Source organism: Pollachius pollachius (genome assembly GCF_949987615.1).
Source record: "Pollachius pollachius genome assembly, chromosome: 5".
NCBI lineage: Eukaryota > Metazoa > Chordata > Actinopteri > Gadiformes > Gadidae > Pollachius > Pollachius pollachius.
Genome location: NC_136938.1, coordinates 15,303,913 through 15,323,521, shown reverse-complemented (window position 1 = coordinate 15,323,521; position 19,609 = coordinate 15,303,913). Strand labels below are relative to the sequence as shown.

Sequence of the window (19,609 nt, the reverse complement as noted above, 5' to 3'; positions counted from 1 at the left end):
ATTGCAGAACAGAAAAACAAATCAATGTCTCTTGGTGGTTTTATTGATTATAGTATTCTATTGAAGCACTTTATAAACAATCTCAACAGTACTTGTTTGTTTGTGTTAGTGTGGTACATTGATTGTATTACAATTTCCTATACTTCCAAAGGGGAATTCATCAGTGTTGCCTCGGTGATGTGGTGCTTGCACCTACTGGCGGGAAGATCTATAGACAGAGCCACCCAAAATAATTTCTCATAAAGAGATATCCTATTCGACTTTATTCGGTTTTAAAGAACTTATCCTAATCTATGTTTTAGCAAATGGGCTCCGAGGCGGAGAAGAGCATGCATAAGACCATGTCTTCTGAAGATCTGCCGAAAGCAGAAACCCTGCGCAAGAACGCCCAGGATGGAAGGTGAGTGAGCGCATCACTTCAGAGGTAAATACATTGGGCAGTTTTTCCTTGGTTTTAAAGGCTGGAGCACTCACTTCCATGTTTTCTGGGCAGGGTGCGTGGCAAGATGCGCTTCTGGGGCAAGACCAAGTATAGCGACAAGAAGTCTTCCAGGGAAAAGCTGATCTGCGGGGGAGACTCCATGGACGGGGAGTACGGAGACACTAGTCTGCTGATGGGCGACGGTGGGTGAATCCTACACACCTGACGAGCCGATGGAGAAGACACTGGCTCATGTTTTTCAAGATGGATAGAAAGAAAGTCATTGTTTGTATATAGGGTATCCGGCAATCCACAACACTGGGATTGTTATTAGGGGTCCTACGAAAAACGTAATTGTAATCATTACTGTTATAAGGGGTCCTACGAAATCCGTTGGAATCCTATTGTAATCGTTAGTATTTATACATTTTTCCTGACAAAATCAGCCATATCTCAAAAACGACATGGTCAAAAGTTATTAAAATTGGGAGGCTTGTAGAACTCGTGACATTAATTAGGGATACAATATAGTGTAGGGATACACTATATTGCACTAGGAAAGTGCAATATGCATGAAACTTCTTATCCATGCACCATTCATCATGGTGAAAAACTTTTAGACTCCAAAAGATTTGGTGCCGGAAGTGGTAAAAGCTGCAAACTCAGCACACATGTACCAGATGACTGTGGGACTATATGGTTTGATATAGCAATAAAAATATAAAATTTTATAGCAATAAGCTGAAAGACAGAGATATACATTTTAAAGTGAAATACATGCATATGTAAACGGCTCTAAAACACGTTTAAACAGCTCTAACATTGCATCCAAAATGCTCAGCTGTTGAATATCTGTATACAAGACTATATCTGAAAAAACAACAAACATTTGTTTGAAGTTCTCCCTTCTGAACTACATCCTCTCTACAATGCAGGCTAGGCCTTATAGTGGTACACACGTAATTTCGCAAATGTCCGTTTCGACAGTGGGCTTCAATACAGTATGCTTTAGAAACATGGTTGGTGATTGTTTTGATATGTTAACTTCAGGTAAACCAGTTTTACCAAAATACCAATGCCATATTACCATACCGACCAAGCTCACCATACCTCCGGGTATGGAAGACTATTTCTTCTATTTCTCAAAATATACTCTAATCTGCTGTTGGCAATCTGCGGTCATACTGTCTGTGATACGTTAATACTGTCGGTCATACTGTCGTTCATACCGTCTGTGATACGTTAATACCGTCGGTCATACTGTCTTTCATACTGTCGGTCATAGGGTCATACTGTCGGTCATATTGTCGGTCATACGGTCATACTGTCGGTCATACTGTCATACTGTCGGTCATACGGTCATACTGTCGGTCATACTGTCATACTGTCAGTCATACTTTCAGTCATACTGTCGGTCATACTGTCGTTCATACAGTCATACTGTCAGTCATACGGTCGTTCAAACTGTCGGTCATACAGTCATACTGTCAGTCAGACGGTCGTTCATACTGTTGGTCATACCGTCGGTCATACTGTCGGTCATACTGTCATACTGTCGGTCATACTGTCATACTGTCGGTCACACTGCAATACTGTCGGTCATACTGTCGGTCATACGGTCATACTGTCGGTCATACTGTCATACTGTCAGTCATACGGTCGTTCATACTGTTGGTCATACCGTCATACTGTCGGTCATACTGTCGGTCACACTGTCATACTGTCGGTCATACTGTCATACTGTCGGTCATACTGTTGGAAATATGCATGAAACTTGTTATCCATGCATCATTCGTCATGATGAACAACTTTCAGAGTCTGACCTATACCAGATCATTTAGACTTAACGCAATGGTTACAACTCGACCAAACATCAACACATAAATTACTTTGGTTCCAAAAGTGGTAAAATTCTTAGCAAGAAGGCTCAAGATGGCAGAGATATACATTTTAAATAAATACAGGCATATCTCAGATGTTTAAACAGCTCTAACATTGCGTCAAAAACTAGGCTGAATATGGCTAGAGTAGATTCCATAGCAAACCCATGCCAAACTTCAAGTCTCTATCTAAATAAATTCGATGCATTTGTTTGAGGTTGCCTTACTGAACCGTGGCCTCTCCACAACACAGGCTTGGCCTTAAAGTGGTACACACGTAATTTCACAAACGTCCGTTTTGACAGTGTATTTTGACACATTATTATTATGGTGATTGTTTTGATATGTCAACTTATGGCAACCGTTTTTTAAGGCATACCAATGCCATATTACCATACTGACCAAGCTCACCATACCTCCACGTATGGCAGACTTCTATTTCTCAAATATTATCCAATCTGCCCTTGGCAATCTTCATGTACGTGTAGTGCAGTGGTACGCATCAGAAATCTGAACGAGAAAAGAAAGTTAGGGCTTTACCTACCCTTTTACAAAAGTGGTTTACAGTGTTTCTTTGGCCCAGTAGGTCAGGAGAACACCTCCCCGCCGTGCAGTCCAGACCTGGCGATGGTGCGTGTTCAACCGGAGGCCAAGGAGAACAAGGAGCCCTCCCCCAAAGTGAAGCGCCGACGCAGCGTCAAGATCAGCAGCGTGACCCTGGAGCCCGCCCAGTGGCAGCACGACCCGCTGCAGGTCCTCACCTGCACCAACGACTACCGCTGCATGAACGACTTCCTCAGGAAGAAGGTGCAGTGGACTTGACACATTGGCTCACATTGGTTTGACATTGTTGGAGATAAAATGGGACCATGATAGGTTGATTTAAAGCAATAGTTGATAAGAAGTAAGAAACCTGCCATGACATATATATTCAAAGGTTGTGCAGATAAAGAGCATAAAAGGGAGCAAGGTTTTGATAGCAAAAAACCCAAAGAAACGTTCACCCCCTCTGCTCCCTCCCTCCCTATGTTGCTCTGTCATTGAGAAGTGTCGCATTTTATGCACTTGTGATTGAGAGGAAAGATGGATCCCCCAAAACAATCACAGAAGAGATGCCCTGGTGTGAAATGTGATGTTGCCTTAACTTGAAATTGGCTGAGGAAGGCGCATTCAACACAGATAAAGCACATGTCACTAAAAGCTGATGGATGGCCATGGCATATCTTACAAATAACACTCAAATTATAGGCTTTGTTACCAACAGCAACTTTAACAACTTGACATGTGAGACGAAATATAAAAAATCGTCATGCTTTTATGAATGCCAAAATTATAAATCAATGTTGCCATATTTTAGACTGATATTTAAGTAATATATTATCAATTATTTCTCATTGTCATTTAGACAGACATTTTTCAGGATGCTGTGGTCATCATGACATTATCTTGAATATTGTTGTTCCGATCAATGTATCTCATTGAAGTGGATGGGTCGTCTAAATGCAGATCAATGACTTGGAGACAGAAGATGGGAAGAAGGACACCATCGTGGACGTTGTCTTCAAGAAGGCCCTCAAGGAGTTCCGTCTTAACATCTTCAACTCGTACTCAACAGCCCTGGTGGTGAGTTGGCACACCTTCAACCTTCAGATGACACGGATATCCAACATGACTGAATTTATTCATACATTCACAGGTGATGGTGTTTAGCTGCTGTCATTTTCTTCAGCTCAAGAGGCGTGATCATTGGGCCTAGTTCAACTGACTCTGTACGCAATTGGCTGCTTGCCGATGCTTCCCTGTCGTCATTGTGTTAAACCAGCCAATACCATGGCTGGGGGGGGGGGGAAGCCAGCTTGGGGATTGGCTTCTGCAAAAACGTATCGGAAGCAGAAAGAAATGTGTTGCTCTTCTCCAGACCCTTCTGCAGGGCGAGCTAAAATGGCCGGCAGAATGGGCGGGGCTACCCAGTCTAGGTGTTTATATGAAGACAACTTACATTTACTTTACATTCATTGTCTTTCATGTACCTCCGGTGCAAATATTTAGGATCATTTTTGTTATTTAAAAATATATATTTGTAACACTTTGGCTTGGAGCTAAACAGGTAAAGTAGCAAACCTAATCTACTACCTTACCTTTGTAGTACAACTCGTATGGAAAAAAAGCATGTTCTTACATTGACTATTTACACTGGTTAAGTGCTTCCATTCAACATCAGTAATAATGCAGCCGAGAACATACATAGACACAGTAAAGAGCTGAAGGTTGGCCTTTCCATCCCTCATGTGTTCACCTCTCTGCCACTCCCCAGATGGATGATGGGAAGAGCATCCGCTACAAGGACCTGCACGCCCTGTTTGAGCAGATCCTGGAGAAGAGCATGCGGCAAGAGCAGAGGGACTGGAGGGAGTCCCCCGTCACGGTGTGGGTCAACACTTTCAAGGTCTTCCTGGATGAGTTCATGACCGAGTACAAGACCCTGGACAGCATGCAAAGCAAGGTACAGCCCCTGGCCCACAGGCATGGGACTTACTCCATGAGTTCAGCTGGAAAATCACGTTAATAGTGATTATTATTGCGATTATGTTAAATCGTTTTTTCGGTTAGCTTGCGTGTTACTGAAGAATTGTTCTTTTGAATCTATAGTTTGCGCAATTAAGATTTATAAATTAAGTATAGTAGTACATTTTCTGATATTGTTGTTCTATTTACAGCAAATGCCCAAGCTTGAACGCAAGAAGAGAAGAAAAAAGGACGCTGACATTGTGAGTTCCTCTGATGTTTCTTGAACACCTTCATCCAGTATGGGCATATTAAGTCAGCCTAACTAAGGGTCAAAAGATGCTGAGCGTCAAACACAATTCATGTCTTCAGTCATTTAAAAACAGAGGATGCAATAGCCAGGGTTTGTTTTTGGCTGCTGGCATCCTTGTAACTCCCTGTATGGCCACCTGTAGGTAGAGGAGCACAATGGCCACATCTTCAAGTCCACGCAGTACAGTATCCCCACATACTGTGAATACTGTTCTTCACTCATATGGATGATGGACCGTGCCTGTGTCTGCAAATGTAAGTGTGTTGTCTCTCTCTCTCATACACAATCACAGACACATACCTGTCACCATTTATCGTCTATGCATTCTACTTGTTTTTCTTCCAAATGAAACTCAGAATAAACACTATTTTCTGAAGATTCATTTAGAAAATGTATTAATTTACCTACCTCAGTGATGCAAGATGGATTGCTGTTTAAGGTCATTCAAACACACAAATATACACACTATGGGCACAACACATGGTCGAAAACACTACTCTAAAAGGGAGCACAGTCCTCCATTCACTCCCGGGTTCCTGAGAACCAGGCTCCTCCTCCTCTTCCTCCTCCTACTCTCCCACTAATAACTTGAAACTTAAAACTTAATCAAATTGTTTTCAACTGGACTCATGGGGTCTGACTGTCTGGGCTCAGCGGAGGATCAACACCGTTAGTCTGTCTTCACTTAGGATGTTTGCTTCGGTCCTCTAGTCCCTTTGCTTTCTCGGCCCTTGTAACCGTGTGCTCCGTCATTAGCCTAGCGATGAGGAGGCACTGTCTGTCCGTGGAAAATGGCACTGACTTCTCTCACTCCTCTGGCTGTGTTTACCCAGCATGCCGCTACGCCTGCCACAAGAAATGTTGCCTGAAGACGACTACCAAGTGCAGTAAGAAGGTATGTCGACACACACACACACACACACACACACACACACACACATGCACAACATAATTCTAGAATGTGGGCGAGAGAAGAGTTAGTTGCACTGCTGGTTGCAGAAACGGCAAGTCACAACTATTTAAAAAGGTGATATAGGAAAGACACTGTTGATATATAACACTGAATACAAATATTAATATTGGTTGTATGTGTGTGTGTGGGAGTTTTTCTATATGTACAGACAAACACGGGGTCTAATGGGATAGTGTTTATGTTGTGTTTCTGTGAGCAGTTCGACCCGGAGCTCTCGCCAAGGCAGTTTGGAGTGGAAGTTTCTAGGTTGACTAACGACGAGCGAACGGTGCCCCTTGTGGTAGAAAAGCTCATCAACTACATTGAGATGCACGGCCTCTACACCGAAGGAATCTACCGGAAGTCGGGGTCAACCAATAAGATCCGAGAACTAAAACAAGGCCTTGACATAGGTAAACAGTGCTGCCAGCAGATTTTGCTGGTAGTCCAAGAGGAACAGTCAAGCTTGTCTTTTTTATAATATAAGAATTCTGCTTCATATGCATATTGTGAAAACAACATTGTCTGCAACTTCAACTCCGGGGACAATTGGGTCCATATATGCGTTGGAAAAATTATCAGAATTTTGATCGTTGTCATCCTTTTCCCTAATTGGATCTATGGAGAACGCAAATCTTGGACCCATGACGTCAACGGTCCAAAATTGTTTTTGTTAATTAGCTTCATAGCTAATTAAGACTATGGATATGAGCCCCTGACTCATTTAGCCTGTGTTGCGTGTTCCGGGCTCTACAGATGTGGACAGCATGAACCTAGATGACTACACCATCCATGTCATCGCCAGTGTCTTAAAGCAATGGCTGAGAGACCTGCCCAACCCTCTCATGACCTTCGAACTCTATGACGAGTTCCTGCGTATAATGTGTACGTAGGCATAAGATCTTTGTATATTTTTTGATATTCATTATGTACGTTTAGTTTCAATGAATGTTCTCTCTATCCTCACATAACATTGAAGGGACAAGGAATTCAGGAAATCTGAGGAATTCTCCCTCAGGAATCAGTGATTATAATCAGCAGCAGGTTATATTAAAGATATAATCCTACGTTTTCGTTTTTCTTTCCAGGTTTGCAGGAAAAAAGGGAGGTGATCCGGGGAGTGTATTCCATCATCGATCAGCTGAGCAGAACCCACCTCAACACCCTTGAGCGGCTCATCTTCCATCTCGTCAGGTACCAGAAAAAACATTCCATCTCTTCCCCTTAAACTCTCTGATAGATGAAGTCCGCCGCGTTCTCATCCAGAGTCTTTGGGGCCGTATTGTTTTTTTTCCTGTAGGATTGCGTTGCAGGAGGAGACCAACCGCATGTCGGCCAACGCCTTAGCCATCGTGTTCGCCCCCTGCATCCTGCGCTGTCCAGACACCATCGACCCACTGAAGAGCGTCCAGGACATCGGCAAGACGACAGCGTGAGGAAGCCCCCCCCCTCCCCAGTGCCCCTCCCTGCCTTGAGTGCCGTTGCTGGAAACCCCTCTGATTTAGTTTGGCTGTGTATGTCCTCACTACAGGTGTGTGGAGCTGATCATCGTAGAGCAGATGAATAAATACAATGCCAGGCTCAAGGACATCAACAGTCTGGAGTTTGCTGAGAATAAGGCGAAGTGCAGACTGACCCTCCTTCGAAGATCATTGGTGAGATTAAAACCACAAAACTGTACCTGTTGTTGTTATAATGGCCATAGATTGTTTGTTAGCCAGAAACCTGTTTTAATAGCTGTAAGGTTTATGAGCGTAGCGCCCAGTTTGGCCCCAGTATGTATACACTGCTCAGTGTATTGTAGTAGGCGCTACGCTCATTGAACCATGGTCATCTTGTACTGGCACTGCCACTGCCACTTGTCTCTTTCTTTTTTTCTCTTCCTTCTCCTATCCAACTCCTGTTATTTGTCTGTGGGCCAGAATATTGATGTAATTATCGCAACTGCTACTTTCTATTTGTAATGGTGTGTGTATGTGTGTGTATGTGTGTTTTATGCTTGTGTATGGAAGCCATGGGAGGCAAACAATGTGTATTTTTTTTTTGCTGCATTGTGCAAACAGACATGACATATGTAATATTTGTTTTGGGCCCAAAAAAATAATTTCAAGACTTTTTTGATTCATTAAGAAATATCTTACTTTTCTACAATGCAGCCAAATGCAGCCAGAAAGGTAAATATCGTTCTATATCATTGTGCCATTGAGCACCATATAATATCTTAGTACGGATTTTGTTCACTTCTACATATTAGTTCCCCTCTAGAGTTGTCATCGTCGTTTGGAGTGTGCTTTCAAAACCGCATGCGTTGACTGAGTAGTGGCTGCCCAATCACAGGGAGTGTTGCCTGTTAATAGATTACCGCTTTTTTAATGCCAATGTACCAGTGTTATAGAGTTATACTAATTGTTGACCATGAATAAACAATAGAATCTTGGACCTAAATACTGCCTATCCCAATAAGGTAGAAGAAGATAAAACCGCTACTCCCAACCGTTTGCTGGGGGATTGATCTTCATACGTTTGGATGATTCGTTTTCCAGGGCAAGGGCCATACACGGAGACTGGGCTACCATACGCCCTCACCTCCTATCAGCCCACGCTCGCCCTCGGTGACGGATGTTGTGATGGAGGAGAGCGGGGCAGAGGAGGGGGCAGGAGTGGAGCCGGAGCTGTTGGAGCATCAGCAGGCCATCCTGCAGCAGGAGGAGCGAGTGCTGACGGAGCAGATTGAAAGTCTGCAGAAAGAGAAGTAAACATTGTTCCTGAGAGTTGTCCATTTATGAATGCACTTTACCGCTCTAATAATGACGCCGGTATTGTAATGTAATGCAACACAATTATAATATAGAAATACTCATTCAGTTAGCATTAAGAAGAAGGTAGATTCATAACCATTCCCATGATATAATATAATTAGGGGGATTGGAATGTGTGCATTTGGGTTGTATTTCAATTCCATAATTGTATGCATCTGGCTCATTGTTCACCCTGGAGAAATGTTTGCTTCTGCAGAGAGGATCTGACGTGTGAGATTCTGACCTTGGAGCCGCGCGCTTCGGATGACGAGACCCTGGAGTCGGAGGCCTCCATTTGGACCGCAGACAGCTCCGAAAACCTGAATGTGGACTCTGAAGGGGCCACATCCGACTTCTCGGGTGTGTCATCATGGAACTCACTGAACAGGATTTTTGGTGGAGGAATGCATTAAGACAAAAGAGGAGAAGCAAATGGAAGCTTTACGAGTCACGTTTTGACGTGTGCCAAATGCGCTTTTTTTCCACAGAGAGGAACCCTGCGTCGGCGGCCGCCTGGCCGCAGAAACCCGAGGTGAAGCGCCCCAGACGCCGCAGCCTCAGACGGCAGCCGGACTCCTTGGACTCCGGTTCCACTCTGTCCTCCTTCTCCTCCTCGTCCCACTACTTCCAGCCGTCCTCTTCCGCCACCGCTCGCCGCTTCCGCTTCCACTCAAAGTCTCCCTCCATGGAGTCGAGTCCCACAAGGGCCGAGGTCCCTCCCCAGCCTCTTCGGTGTGACAGCCTAGACGACAGCTTGACAGTCGAACAAGAGGGGGCGGATGAGGAAAAGCCCAAGTTTAGCAGCCGCGGAACCTTTAATCCCGAGAAGGGCAAGCAGAAACTAAGGGGGCCCAAGCATTCGACCTTGAGACACACCAGAGAGGGCCCTGGCCATAGCAGGGACCCCAATGACATAGCCCAGCAGCTAGTCATGTATGGCAGTAACGAGTTCATGGTATGAGGACACTGGGACAAAAAAAATTAACAATAGCTCCAACTCTCCATCTCCCTGAAAGGTATGAGCAGCTTAGCCCATCTCCTTAAAGCACTTCTGCTTAGCCTTTCTTTGTTCAACTATGCAGACGGTTTTCCCTAAGTGCCATGAACAGAGTTTTCAACTCCGTAGATAGGAGAAGGGTGGGGTGGGGACGACGACAAAGCAAGGGCTCATCTTTAATGGCCTTTGCTAGCCCATGATTTCTCAGTGCCTAGGCAGCTCACGTGCCGCCAAGGCTGGACTTGTTGAGCAGGAAAAACAAAGAAAAGGGAATGTTGGTATACACAGACAACACATTAGCATCAGGGGTTATTCTCACGTTGAAAAGCAGCCGAGTACCAGGTCAAAGGAGACATAAAACGATCAAGCAAATGAGTCGGTGACGATGCAATCTTCATGAACAGAAAGAGCTCATGATCCTTAGCTGCTTTGAAGGTTTACAGTTCATAAGTCAGTGTAAGCAGTTGTTGCTATATTATAAAATGTTTTCATTGAAGCCTATTTAATACATTTTAATGTCACAAATGATTCTATATAGCTATATTATACAGGTATAAATACTGTACAAAGCCAGAAGTGACCGCTGGGTCGTTGAAGTCCAATATTTATCTTTTTTGATTTATAATGGAGAGATGCGCATGGATTCGGGATACGTCTATGTTTGCAAAGTATGCGTGGTTATATTTGCTTGTTCATGTGCAATGCACATGTGTTTCTGTGTGTGAGAGAAAAACTGCTTGCGTTTTAGGTTTGCGCTGCGTTTCCCCCTCCTACGAGGGAAGTACCACCACCAAAGGGACCAAGCTAGCTGGTGTGTGTTCCAGTTGAGGGGACCCTGGCTCTAAGAAGAATGTCTAATGCGTTCACTGCTTAACAGCCATACAAATATGTATAATGTACAGGACATATTGTACAGTACGACGGATAAAAATGCCATTCTATTCAAATGTCTCCCACCTCCCATCCACCACTCCCCATTGTTTGCTCAATAGCAAAAAAAACACGAATATCTTTGTCTTTTGTCATTATTGTGTGTGTGTGTCTGTGTGTGTGTGTGTGTGTCTGTGTGTGTGTGTGTTTTAAGGTGGGTCATTCGAGTAACCTTATTACTTTAATTGCTTAATTACGTCAACAGAGTACTTAATGTCTTGTTTGTTCCAATAATATGTCATTGACCTCAGTTTTTCAAGGCTGGCTGCTTGTAATAATTTTTATACAGATATCCAATCTTATGAGTACAGTGGTGTGATCGATTTAGATCATTCGAATATTCTGCATTATAAGGCAAACAAATATTCAAGTTAAAATGGAAATGTGAGTTTGTAAATTGATTGTGGCTCTTCCTTGATGAAAGTGTACAATTGTTCATATTGTTTCTGATATCAGTGGTATGTTTCAATATAGATGTGAGTTAAATCAAACTAAGGTCATAATGGCAAAATTGTAGTAATGATATGGTGTTAATGTAAACTTCAAAGCTATATTAACTTGCAGTCTTATTCAAATATGCGGTCAGCTATGTTGTAGTAGTGCTGGCCCAATAGTGTTTCCGTGAAGTGGAATATATTTATTTAAACAAAATTATACGCCATATCTAGCTGCCACTTTTACTGCAGTAAAAGTTGAAAATTATCAAGGATTATACTGCAGTTTAAAAAAGGGGGTGTTGCGCTGCTTGTATCATTGCAAATTAGATATGGTATAGCAAACTCCAAACAAAGTAATGGCATCTCTGAGATTCTCCTGGTCATGAGAGAAGGTCTACACAATGAAAAGTAATTTGACGCAAATGGGCTCGATGAGCAGGAGCAACTCTTTGGTGACGCAAACCATTGTCACGTTACGCATGCGCAAAGTAGCGTTGTGACACACAGAAGTCTGCCGATCTGAGTGACCGCAGGAGGGAAGCGAGTTCACGTTTTGTTTATTTTAAAACTATCAGAAGTCTATACCCAAAATGTCGGGTTTCGACAGCAACCCATTCGTACAATCTGTGGACGTCAATCCGTTTCAGGTGAGCCAAACCATTTAAAAGTAGACGCAGGATGTCACCTAATATCTTGAACGTTTTGGAGGAGACCGTAAACAGATATGTTGAATCAAAACCTGTTTGATAGGTTGCTTTGTTCTTGCCTTCGCATTCCCTGGTACATTCCCTACATATCATATGCATTAAGGTTGTTGTATTATTTCATTTAGTCTTTGAAGTCTCATATTGATAGGCTATATATTAGGCTGTGTAGTATTCGATGCTAGACTTACCTGCACAGGTATCTACTAGGACCATGGACGTCAGGAATGGGCTCAACGTTGTGAACGATTTTAGCTGCGGCTGCCATATCGTGCGACTTGCGGCTTAAAATAGCTTTTGCCTTGGCTTGTTCTTAAAAAAAAAAACACCTTTATTTCCAGTCATGGCATAGAAATACTAGTTTTGCAGCAATTCTTCAGCCGAATCATGTTGAGTAGGTGAATCATGCCCTGATGCTCTTAAAAGGACGCGTCGATTGCTGAAGCGACCAGCGGGGGATTGGAAACACAAGAAGAATTCAACCCGTTTTCAGGAGATGGACTGGTAGGTTATGGTTATCATTTTCATGAAGCCTATTCTGAATAACTGGTTGGTTTGAGCCTATCGATTGCCTATTATTTTGCAAACATTCTCGTAATTTACAAGAGCTTTGTCAATTGAGATGCTTAATATTTTTTCTGCTTATTTACACATTATACAGGGGAACAGTAAAACCATTCCAATATCTGCTGCCTTATCCCAACCTGCTGTATTACAGGCCTCTGTGGAGACTAACCCAAAAGTGAGTATTCACGTAAAACAAGAAAGTCAGTCCTCGGCACAAAACAAGTGAAAAAAATGTATTTCATGATTCATAAAAATGATCAAGAGCACAGTTTCTTGCATCAAAACCGTGTGTGTATTTTTAAACAGCGTTAAGTTATTTTCACCCTATTGGTGGTATATGCTATGTATAGTTTAAAGCTCTGGATTCAGAATCTTCAGGAATTGTCAAACTGTATTTACACTAAGTGACCCATTGTTTGTCACATTCAGAAGAGAATTTTAGCTCATGATTTTGAGAAACAAAGCATACGCATATTAACAAGATGGGTTTCGTTGTAGTAGCAACCTGTTGGTCCATAATAGCTCTCTGAATGCTTGATCTCTCTCTTTCCTCCCGGACCCAGTCTGTGGCGGCCGCCGGAGCTGCTAGTCTGGCTAAACAGCAGGAGGAGCTCGAGAAGAAAGCCGCAGAGCTGCAACGAAAGGAGCTGGACTTCCAGAACCTGGCCGCAGGCCGAGGACTACCCTTGAGTGGTGAGACTGATTAGAGATGGATCTGGCTTCAAATGTCACATTGGGTTTAATTTAATTAAAATCTCTATATCTATTGCAATTGACTTATCTACAAGTTAATTGCAAAACCAATAACTATTAGAATGTAATCTAACTAGAATTGGGGGGGGGGGGCGGGGGGGACAGGAGAAGGCGTCCTGTTTTACATTGAAACCATGAAATTTGACTTATTTCTAAAAAGATTCAGTGTTGTTAATTGTCATATGCCTGTATGGATGGTTTCTGGCAGAGCGGGTTAACAACTGGCCACCTGTTCCAAGGATTTGCCCAATAAAGCCCTGCTTCTATCAGGACTTTGAGGAGGACATCCCAGAACAGTACCGCAAAATCTGCATACGAATGTACTACCTGTGGATCTGTACGTACTACACTTCACCCATAAAATTGTCTTCCTATCATGTAAGGTGATCATATTTAGTGCTCACATTTAGTGTTTATGTCTACCTTTGGTATATTGCATATTTTCAAATGTTTTAAACAATGTCCCCCTGAGGCTCGCTTCTCAGGTAAAAAAATATCACTGGTCTTTAGTTTTACCATGGATTTTTACAAATATTTGTTCCAATTATTTGTGTTGGTTGCTAAGAACAGTGGAATTATCTTGGATTTTGATGCATATGTAAGATAACTCCAAAAACATTTCATTGGGACTTGTATGTACCCTTACATATATATTATATAACTGTGATTTTCCGATGAAATGTTGCCTAGCCCTCTACCCATCTTCATCAAAACAAAACGAATATCCTAAAACTGAATTGAGCTTTGAATACCTTTCCAACAAACGATTATCCTGATATTTTAATTCTCGGGCTCAGCCCTAGAACTTGCTCTAAAGGGTATTTTGTTCCCTCTGTGTTTTTTAGTTCACTGCATCACTCTGTTCCTGAACATATGGGCCTGCCTAGCTTCCTTCATAACAGACAGCGGTAACGGTGTGGACTTTGGCCTTTCCATCCTCTGGTTCTTTCTCTTCAGCCCTGTCGCTTTCATCTGCTGGTACAGACCCGTATATAAAGCCTTCAGGTATGTCTTCTCTATTTGCACACTTGTTTCTTGCCTTTAAAGTTTTTGGAAGTTGTACACAAATACATATAAAACACATTTTATTTTTGTCCTGTGACTTTAAATGTTGTGTGTGGGTGTCCAGAAAGTAGTTTAGACAGCAGTAGAGCATTCAGATAAGTGGTATAGCATGTAGTAATGTCTATGATCGTTTATTATATTACTTATTATTCTTACTTGTTGCATTATTAGTATTATATATAGACTAATTGTAATCATACTTAATACAAAGTAATAATGTAATTGTAAATTGTACATTGGCACTTTTAAGAGCCGTTTCACAAGCTTGGTTTGTTTGGTTAGGCCGAATAAGAATGAAATTGATACAATTGATTTGTATCTAATTGAGTCGGGTTTCACATTTCAACAATATAAGCTCACCTAATACTTTTTTTTGCTGATGACCGTGTATAAACTCATTCAGTTTACTCCGAATGAGATTCAATTAGGGCTAGACATGGCCAAAAATGATCACCTTTTCTTTCTTTTTTATACATTGGTTAGTCAAAATCCCCCTACTATACTGATTTGCATTTGTATAGCTCACAGCATTTTCATTTACATGTAAAAGCCTCCCCTAGACCTAGGGACTGGAGGAGTTTTCAGGCTTGGAAAACTACCAGAAATTGAAGTGCCACATCAATTCCTGGAAGTTCCTGGTACTTTCCTGTGTTGCCTACAAATTCCTGCAAACAGTCGTGACGCCCAGAAGTCAATCAAGCATCTAGTGACATCTATAATGGTTACATGTAATTTTGTGAACCTGCTTTTCCACCCACTGCTGCTTGCTGTGTGTGCATGTACGTCCTCACACACTGACTTAGCCTATTGTAGTCTGCTTGAAACCATTGCATTATGACTCAGGGCGCTACACCGTCATTGATGCTTTTAAATGTATATCGGAAATGTATTCGAATAACATGTCAGTGTTATCGTGGCAGATATTAATTAGATGGATTTTAATTTAACATCCAGCCCTAGATTAAATACATTGTTACATAGATGTTTGTGTACTTTATTCCACACATATAATATCTGCTCTTAAGCCCAGAAGTCAAGCAAGCGTCTAGTGACTTTCTATGCCATTTTGTTAACAAAATGGAGTTTAATCCCTTGTCTGACAGTATGTAGGCTATATTTTTTTTATATTGTATCTGCCTACTGTCTGTTTTACCAAGATGTTTAGTTAATATAATGCATAACTGCATTGATGAAATATAAAGCTGGAAAGTAACAACAAAAGGAATGGGATAAAAATGTAACATAACAAAACATAGAACTGACCACAGGCTTGTTCGTATTCAGAAATGCCCAGGGAGGCATCCCATCATCCAGTAGGTTTTGGTTGAGTTCCTGCAATTGGGTCGGATTGCGTTCTTACTGCAAGTGAGACCAATCTAACCACACTAGAGTTCCATCCCCGAGTTGGTCTGACCCCAGTTGTTTTGGTCCTCCCCCGAGTTCAATTATTGCGTTCACAAGCGCAAACCAAACCATACCAGGGGGTTCAACCGTACCATGGTTAGATTAAGATGCAAAACTAAATTGTGTGCTAGTTAAAGCAGCTTCAGCGACCCATTGGCCCCTCTTTAACCTCCAAGCAAAACCTAATAACATGTATCTGTATCTTTTCTTCCTGTAGGTCGGACAGTTCCTTCAGCTTCTTTTTCTTCTTCTTTGTGTTTTTCTTCCAAGTGGCCGTGTACATCATCCAGACGGTGGGCATCCCAAACTGGGGTAACAGGTCAGTGGGAGACCACATGCACACCTTCTTCATGGGAAATCCATCATGCAAAATTCCTTGAATGATGGATTGCCACTGAAATGATTGCCACAATTCTTATATATTATATTTTGTATATAGTATAAGTCTAGGGTTAGGGTTTCTGGTGCCATAGTTTTTTAATGTTGATTTGAAGTTATTACACTGCTTCTAAAATAGACAGAAAAGTGAACAAGCACTGCGACATTTGAAGTACCTTCATTACACTCTACTCTCCCTCTGGATAGTTTAATTAATGTTCCCTGGAAAAAGTACAGTGAACTTTGACAAAGCAACACATTTCTATTGATGTAATGGGTTATTTTGGTGACAAATCAACAAGGAAGAAATGCGATACTATTGCAAGACGGATGATGGCTGTGAGCAGAAGAAACTGCTCTCTGATGGGTTCATTGAGATGATGGCAATAGCAAAAAACCAAAAAGAAACACGCTGGTCAGGTTTTTTAACGTGTAATGTGTGTTTTGCTCCGCAGGCAGCATTGGTGTGGGGTTTCTTTTTACACCGGTTTCTTGTCTTGGGACTATGTGTACACCTTATCTTGTCCTGTATCTCTCACTTCTACCTCTTTGTCATGGATCCCCGTGGCTCGAATTTGGTGCTGTGCTCTCATCTCAGCACTATGCCATAGGTTCTCCAGTCTTGCCCTATGCTTTTCATAAAAACCCTTCCCCTTCAGAGTGCCTTATCTCTTAATTTAAAGGAGATTTAGGTAAGATTCAAGAGTTGTAAAGAGCGAGAGAACTAAACAACCTAAACTAGTCCCCTCCCTTCGTACACTTCTCTGCCATTGAGAAGTGTTGCATTTCATGCACCTATGACTAACGTCCTCGTTGCTCATACAGGCGCAGTTGACTGCATGTTTACTGCAGGTGCAGTCAACTTGAAGTGGACATCCTCACAGTGCATTCCACTCACTTATAGCTGACGGATGCCAATGCCCTTTCTAACAAATTCCAATATAATAGCTTTTTCAAATCCTACCTACAGCACCTTGACTGCTTCAACACAACATTGGTACCGTGACAAATCAGGTGATGATGCTACTGACGTTGTTCTCCTGTTTTGATTACAGTGGATGGATCTCGTCTATATCCATGATTCGTGTCAGCGTGGCCGTGGCTGTAGTCATGATGGTGGTGGCCGGTTTCTTCACAGTAAACGCTATCTTGGCTGTCATCTTACTGAAGATGGTAAAGTATTATGGTGTTCTCTGTGTAGAACTTGGTTTCAGTGCAAATGTTTCGCTGTTTAAATTTGTAGCTCTGCGTAGATTGGGCACATGATTCTGTAAGGAATCAATGCATAGTAACACAATAACAGCGTGCAAATTGGTCCAAGCATTTTTTATTTAAGATGCATGGAGCAAGTCTGCAAAATGGAGATCTTGAGGGTTGATTCTAAACGATCAACCCATTCGTTTTTTAGACTACTTGTATCAAACCCAGTTCCATCTGTTTGGTGTGCAACTTTCTCCAGGTCCACTCCAAGTACCGTAACACAGGGGCCAGCTTCACCAAGGCACAGACAGAGTTCTCCCAGGAGGTCATGGCCAATCGGTCCGTCCAGTCGGCCACAGCCAGTGCTGCTACGGCTGCAGCCCAGGGCATGTTCCGGGGGAACTAGGGAAACCCTCGGGCACGTATTGGGGCACTGTTTTCGTAGGTTTCACACTAAAAGATGTGTATAGGATTTTATAAATGACTCTTAAATTTGTGATAATCAACGTCTTGTCCTATCATGTTAACACTGGAATAATCCTGATTAAATATTAATGAGCATATATTACCTCAGGGTAATGGCTCCCTTTTTAGATTTAAAAATGTCAACGTTGTTCTCAAGTCAAAGGCATAAAGTGGATAATTCTAAGGTAGATTGAAAATGTTAGCTCAGGGATAGCGATCATACACTGGCCTCTATCAGAGCAAGAAATTATACATATACAAATATTTGATCATGTAATACCACATAACATGGTTACAAAGAGCTTCTCCTGTGCATCAGCAATTGTCTTAGTATATGTACCTCATTAATAAGCATACAATTATTTATGTGTTATATTTGGTAGGCAGTTTATTCAATGAAGTCACTTGTCTTTTGGTAACCTAATGATCTAGCCTACCATCATGGCTTCTTTCTTTGACTTTCTTTGACCGATAGAATATGAGAGATCTGTAAGTATGATGGGCATTCTTCTTAGTCTTCAAAATGTCTCCTCATCTTCTTAATGGGGCATATTTAGCATGTCCAAGCTGCTCTTCCGGGGGGAGAGCAGCCCCCCCAGGAGTGTGTGTGTGTGTGTGTGTGTGTGTGTGTGTGTGTTCTAACATCAGATACAGAGTTGGTCCCCTGGTAGGGCACCTATAGCTTTCCAAGGTGGACCAGTTAAAATGTTAACTCATTCTTTAAAACTTTTCTGTGTATATGTGTATATATATGTATATATGTATTTATTCAGCCTTTTTAAATATATTGTTACTAAATTGTCTATCACAGTTTCTGGAAAATACAAAAAAGTGATATTTAGACTACAAGAATACATTTTGAATTATAACCACAGATAATGTGACTATTTTGAATGTAAAGCTGGTATGCCTGATTCCTCAAATGGTCCTTTCTGTCCAAAATTTTTAAATTGAGATTTAGTAAAAAAAAAAATTTAAAAAGATATATATATATATATATATATGTATTAGTTTTTGCACTATCCTGTCCAGTTACTGAAAATACATGAAGGGAGATTTAAGGTATAATAAAGATGTGACTAAACTGATACATAGTTAAAAAATATGGTTTTAATGTTCATTGGGAAATCTTCTACAGAATCTAATAGTCATTATGGGTAGGATGGGTTTTTGTTTGATAATGGGAAGTTTTAAAGATGAATTATTATGATTGTTGATTATTCGAAAAATGAGTCTTGAGGAAGGATAATTAATTATTATGGTTGTGATTCCAACTCTATAATTTGTCTGAGCAGTTTTAACGCTCTAAAGTGTGAGTGTAAACAGACAGTTTGAATGTTTTTCTGAGGGCTGTTGTGCTGACTTGTAAACTGCAATACTTTAACCTGACCACCATTTGGTGCATGCAAGCCTTTGGAGTTGAAGTGCAATTCGAAAAAAGTTTTCATTGTTTTAAATAATCATAGCACTTTTCGTGAATAACGCTGTGCAGAGATCTTCATAATAAAAGTGAAAGTGGAATTTTGTCTTATCAGTTGCTCAATACAGTTTTTTTGGCCAATGTTAATCGACGATGCTGCACCCTTGATTGCTTTTGCATCAACATGAGACACAATGATTTATTAGGTTGACACATAGATTAACATTGAACTGAAAAATAGTTTAACGTTCTTTCAATACAGAATGCAACTGACTTAAATTAAATCGTCCTACTTAATTGTAAATGAACCTTAAAGATTAGCTTCGTGCTATACAACAGTTGACTTTAGTCAAATTGGGTTGCCACTTTGTTTGAACGTTATTTCTCAAACAAATGATGAAACAGACCCATTTCAAATGT

General features: G+C 41.5%; 2 protein-coding genes across 4 annotated transcripts in view; both read left to right on the top strand.

Annotated features, from left to right (window-relative positions):
* Positions 1-11,076, top strand: part of myo9aa (myosin IXAa) — an 87,033-nt gene extending 75,957 nt beyond the window's left edge. For all 3 annotated transcript variants that reach the window (XM_079736985.1, XM_079736986.1, XM_079736984.1), the window contains 16 exons: positions 303-400; positions 494-624; positions 2,888-3,108; positions 3,808-3,924; positions 4,616-4,804; positions 5,019-5,069; positions 5,262-5,373; positions 5,953-6,014; positions 6,292-6,484; positions 6,828-6,956; positions 7,160-7,265; positions 7,372-7,503; positions 7,603-7,726; positions 8,615-8,823; positions 9,087-9,229; positions 9,358-11,076. In XM_079736985.1, the coding sequence (XP_079593111.1) occupies positions 303-400; positions 494-624; positions 2,888-3,108; positions 3,808-3,924; positions 4,616-4,804; positions 5,019-5,069; positions 5,262-5,373; positions 5,953-6,014; positions 6,292-6,484; positions 6,828-6,956; positions 7,160-7,265; positions 7,372-7,503; positions 7,603-7,726; positions 8,615-8,823; positions 9,087-9,229; positions 9,358-9,830 (2,490 nt within the window). In that variant the 3' untranslated portion in view covers positions 9,831-11,076. The remainder of the gene's footprint in view (positions 1-302; positions 401-493; positions 625-2,887; positions 3,109-3,807; positions 3,925-4,615; positions 4,805-5,018; positions 5,070-5,261; positions 5,374-5,952; positions 6,015-6,291; positions 6,485-6,827; positions 6,957-7,159; positions 7,266-7,371; positions 7,504-7,602; positions 7,727-8,614; positions 8,824-9,086; positions 9,230-9,357) is intronic.
* Positions 11,077-11,743: 667 nt separating this feature from the next.
* On the top strand, positions 11,744-19,290 carry LOC307075494 (secretory carrier-associated membrane protein 2-like). The gene is made up of 9 exons (XM_079736101.1): positions 11,744-11,880; positions 12,364-12,441; positions 12,599-12,679; positions 13,068-13,197; positions 13,466-13,594; positions 14,103-14,262; positions 15,944-16,045; positions 17,160-17,277; positions 17,564-19,290. Exons 1-9 carry the CDS (start codon positions 11,824-11,826, stop codon positions 17,708-17,710), a joined length of 1,002 nt encoding a protein of 333 aa, XP_079592227.1. The 5' UTR covers positions 11,744-11,823; the 3' UTR covers positions 17,711-19,290.
* Positions 19,291-19,609: the final 319 nt, after the last annotated feature.

What these genes read in the sequence shown, in the direction of transcription:
- LOC307075494 (XM_079736101.1), top strand. Translation starts at nt 11,824, where the DNA reads ATGTCGGGTTTCGACAGCAACCCATTCGTACAATCTGTGGACGTCAAT. An exon ending in CGTTTTCAGGAGATGGACTG is followed by an intron (nt 12,442 to 12,598) that starts GTAGGTTATGGT and finishes CACATTATACAG; the next exon opens with GGGAACAGTAAAACCATTCC. An exon ending in AATGTACTACCTGTGGATCT is followed by an intron (nt 13,595 to 14,102) that starts GTACGTACTACA and finishes TGTGTTTTTTAG; the next exon opens with TTCACTGCATCACTCTGTTC.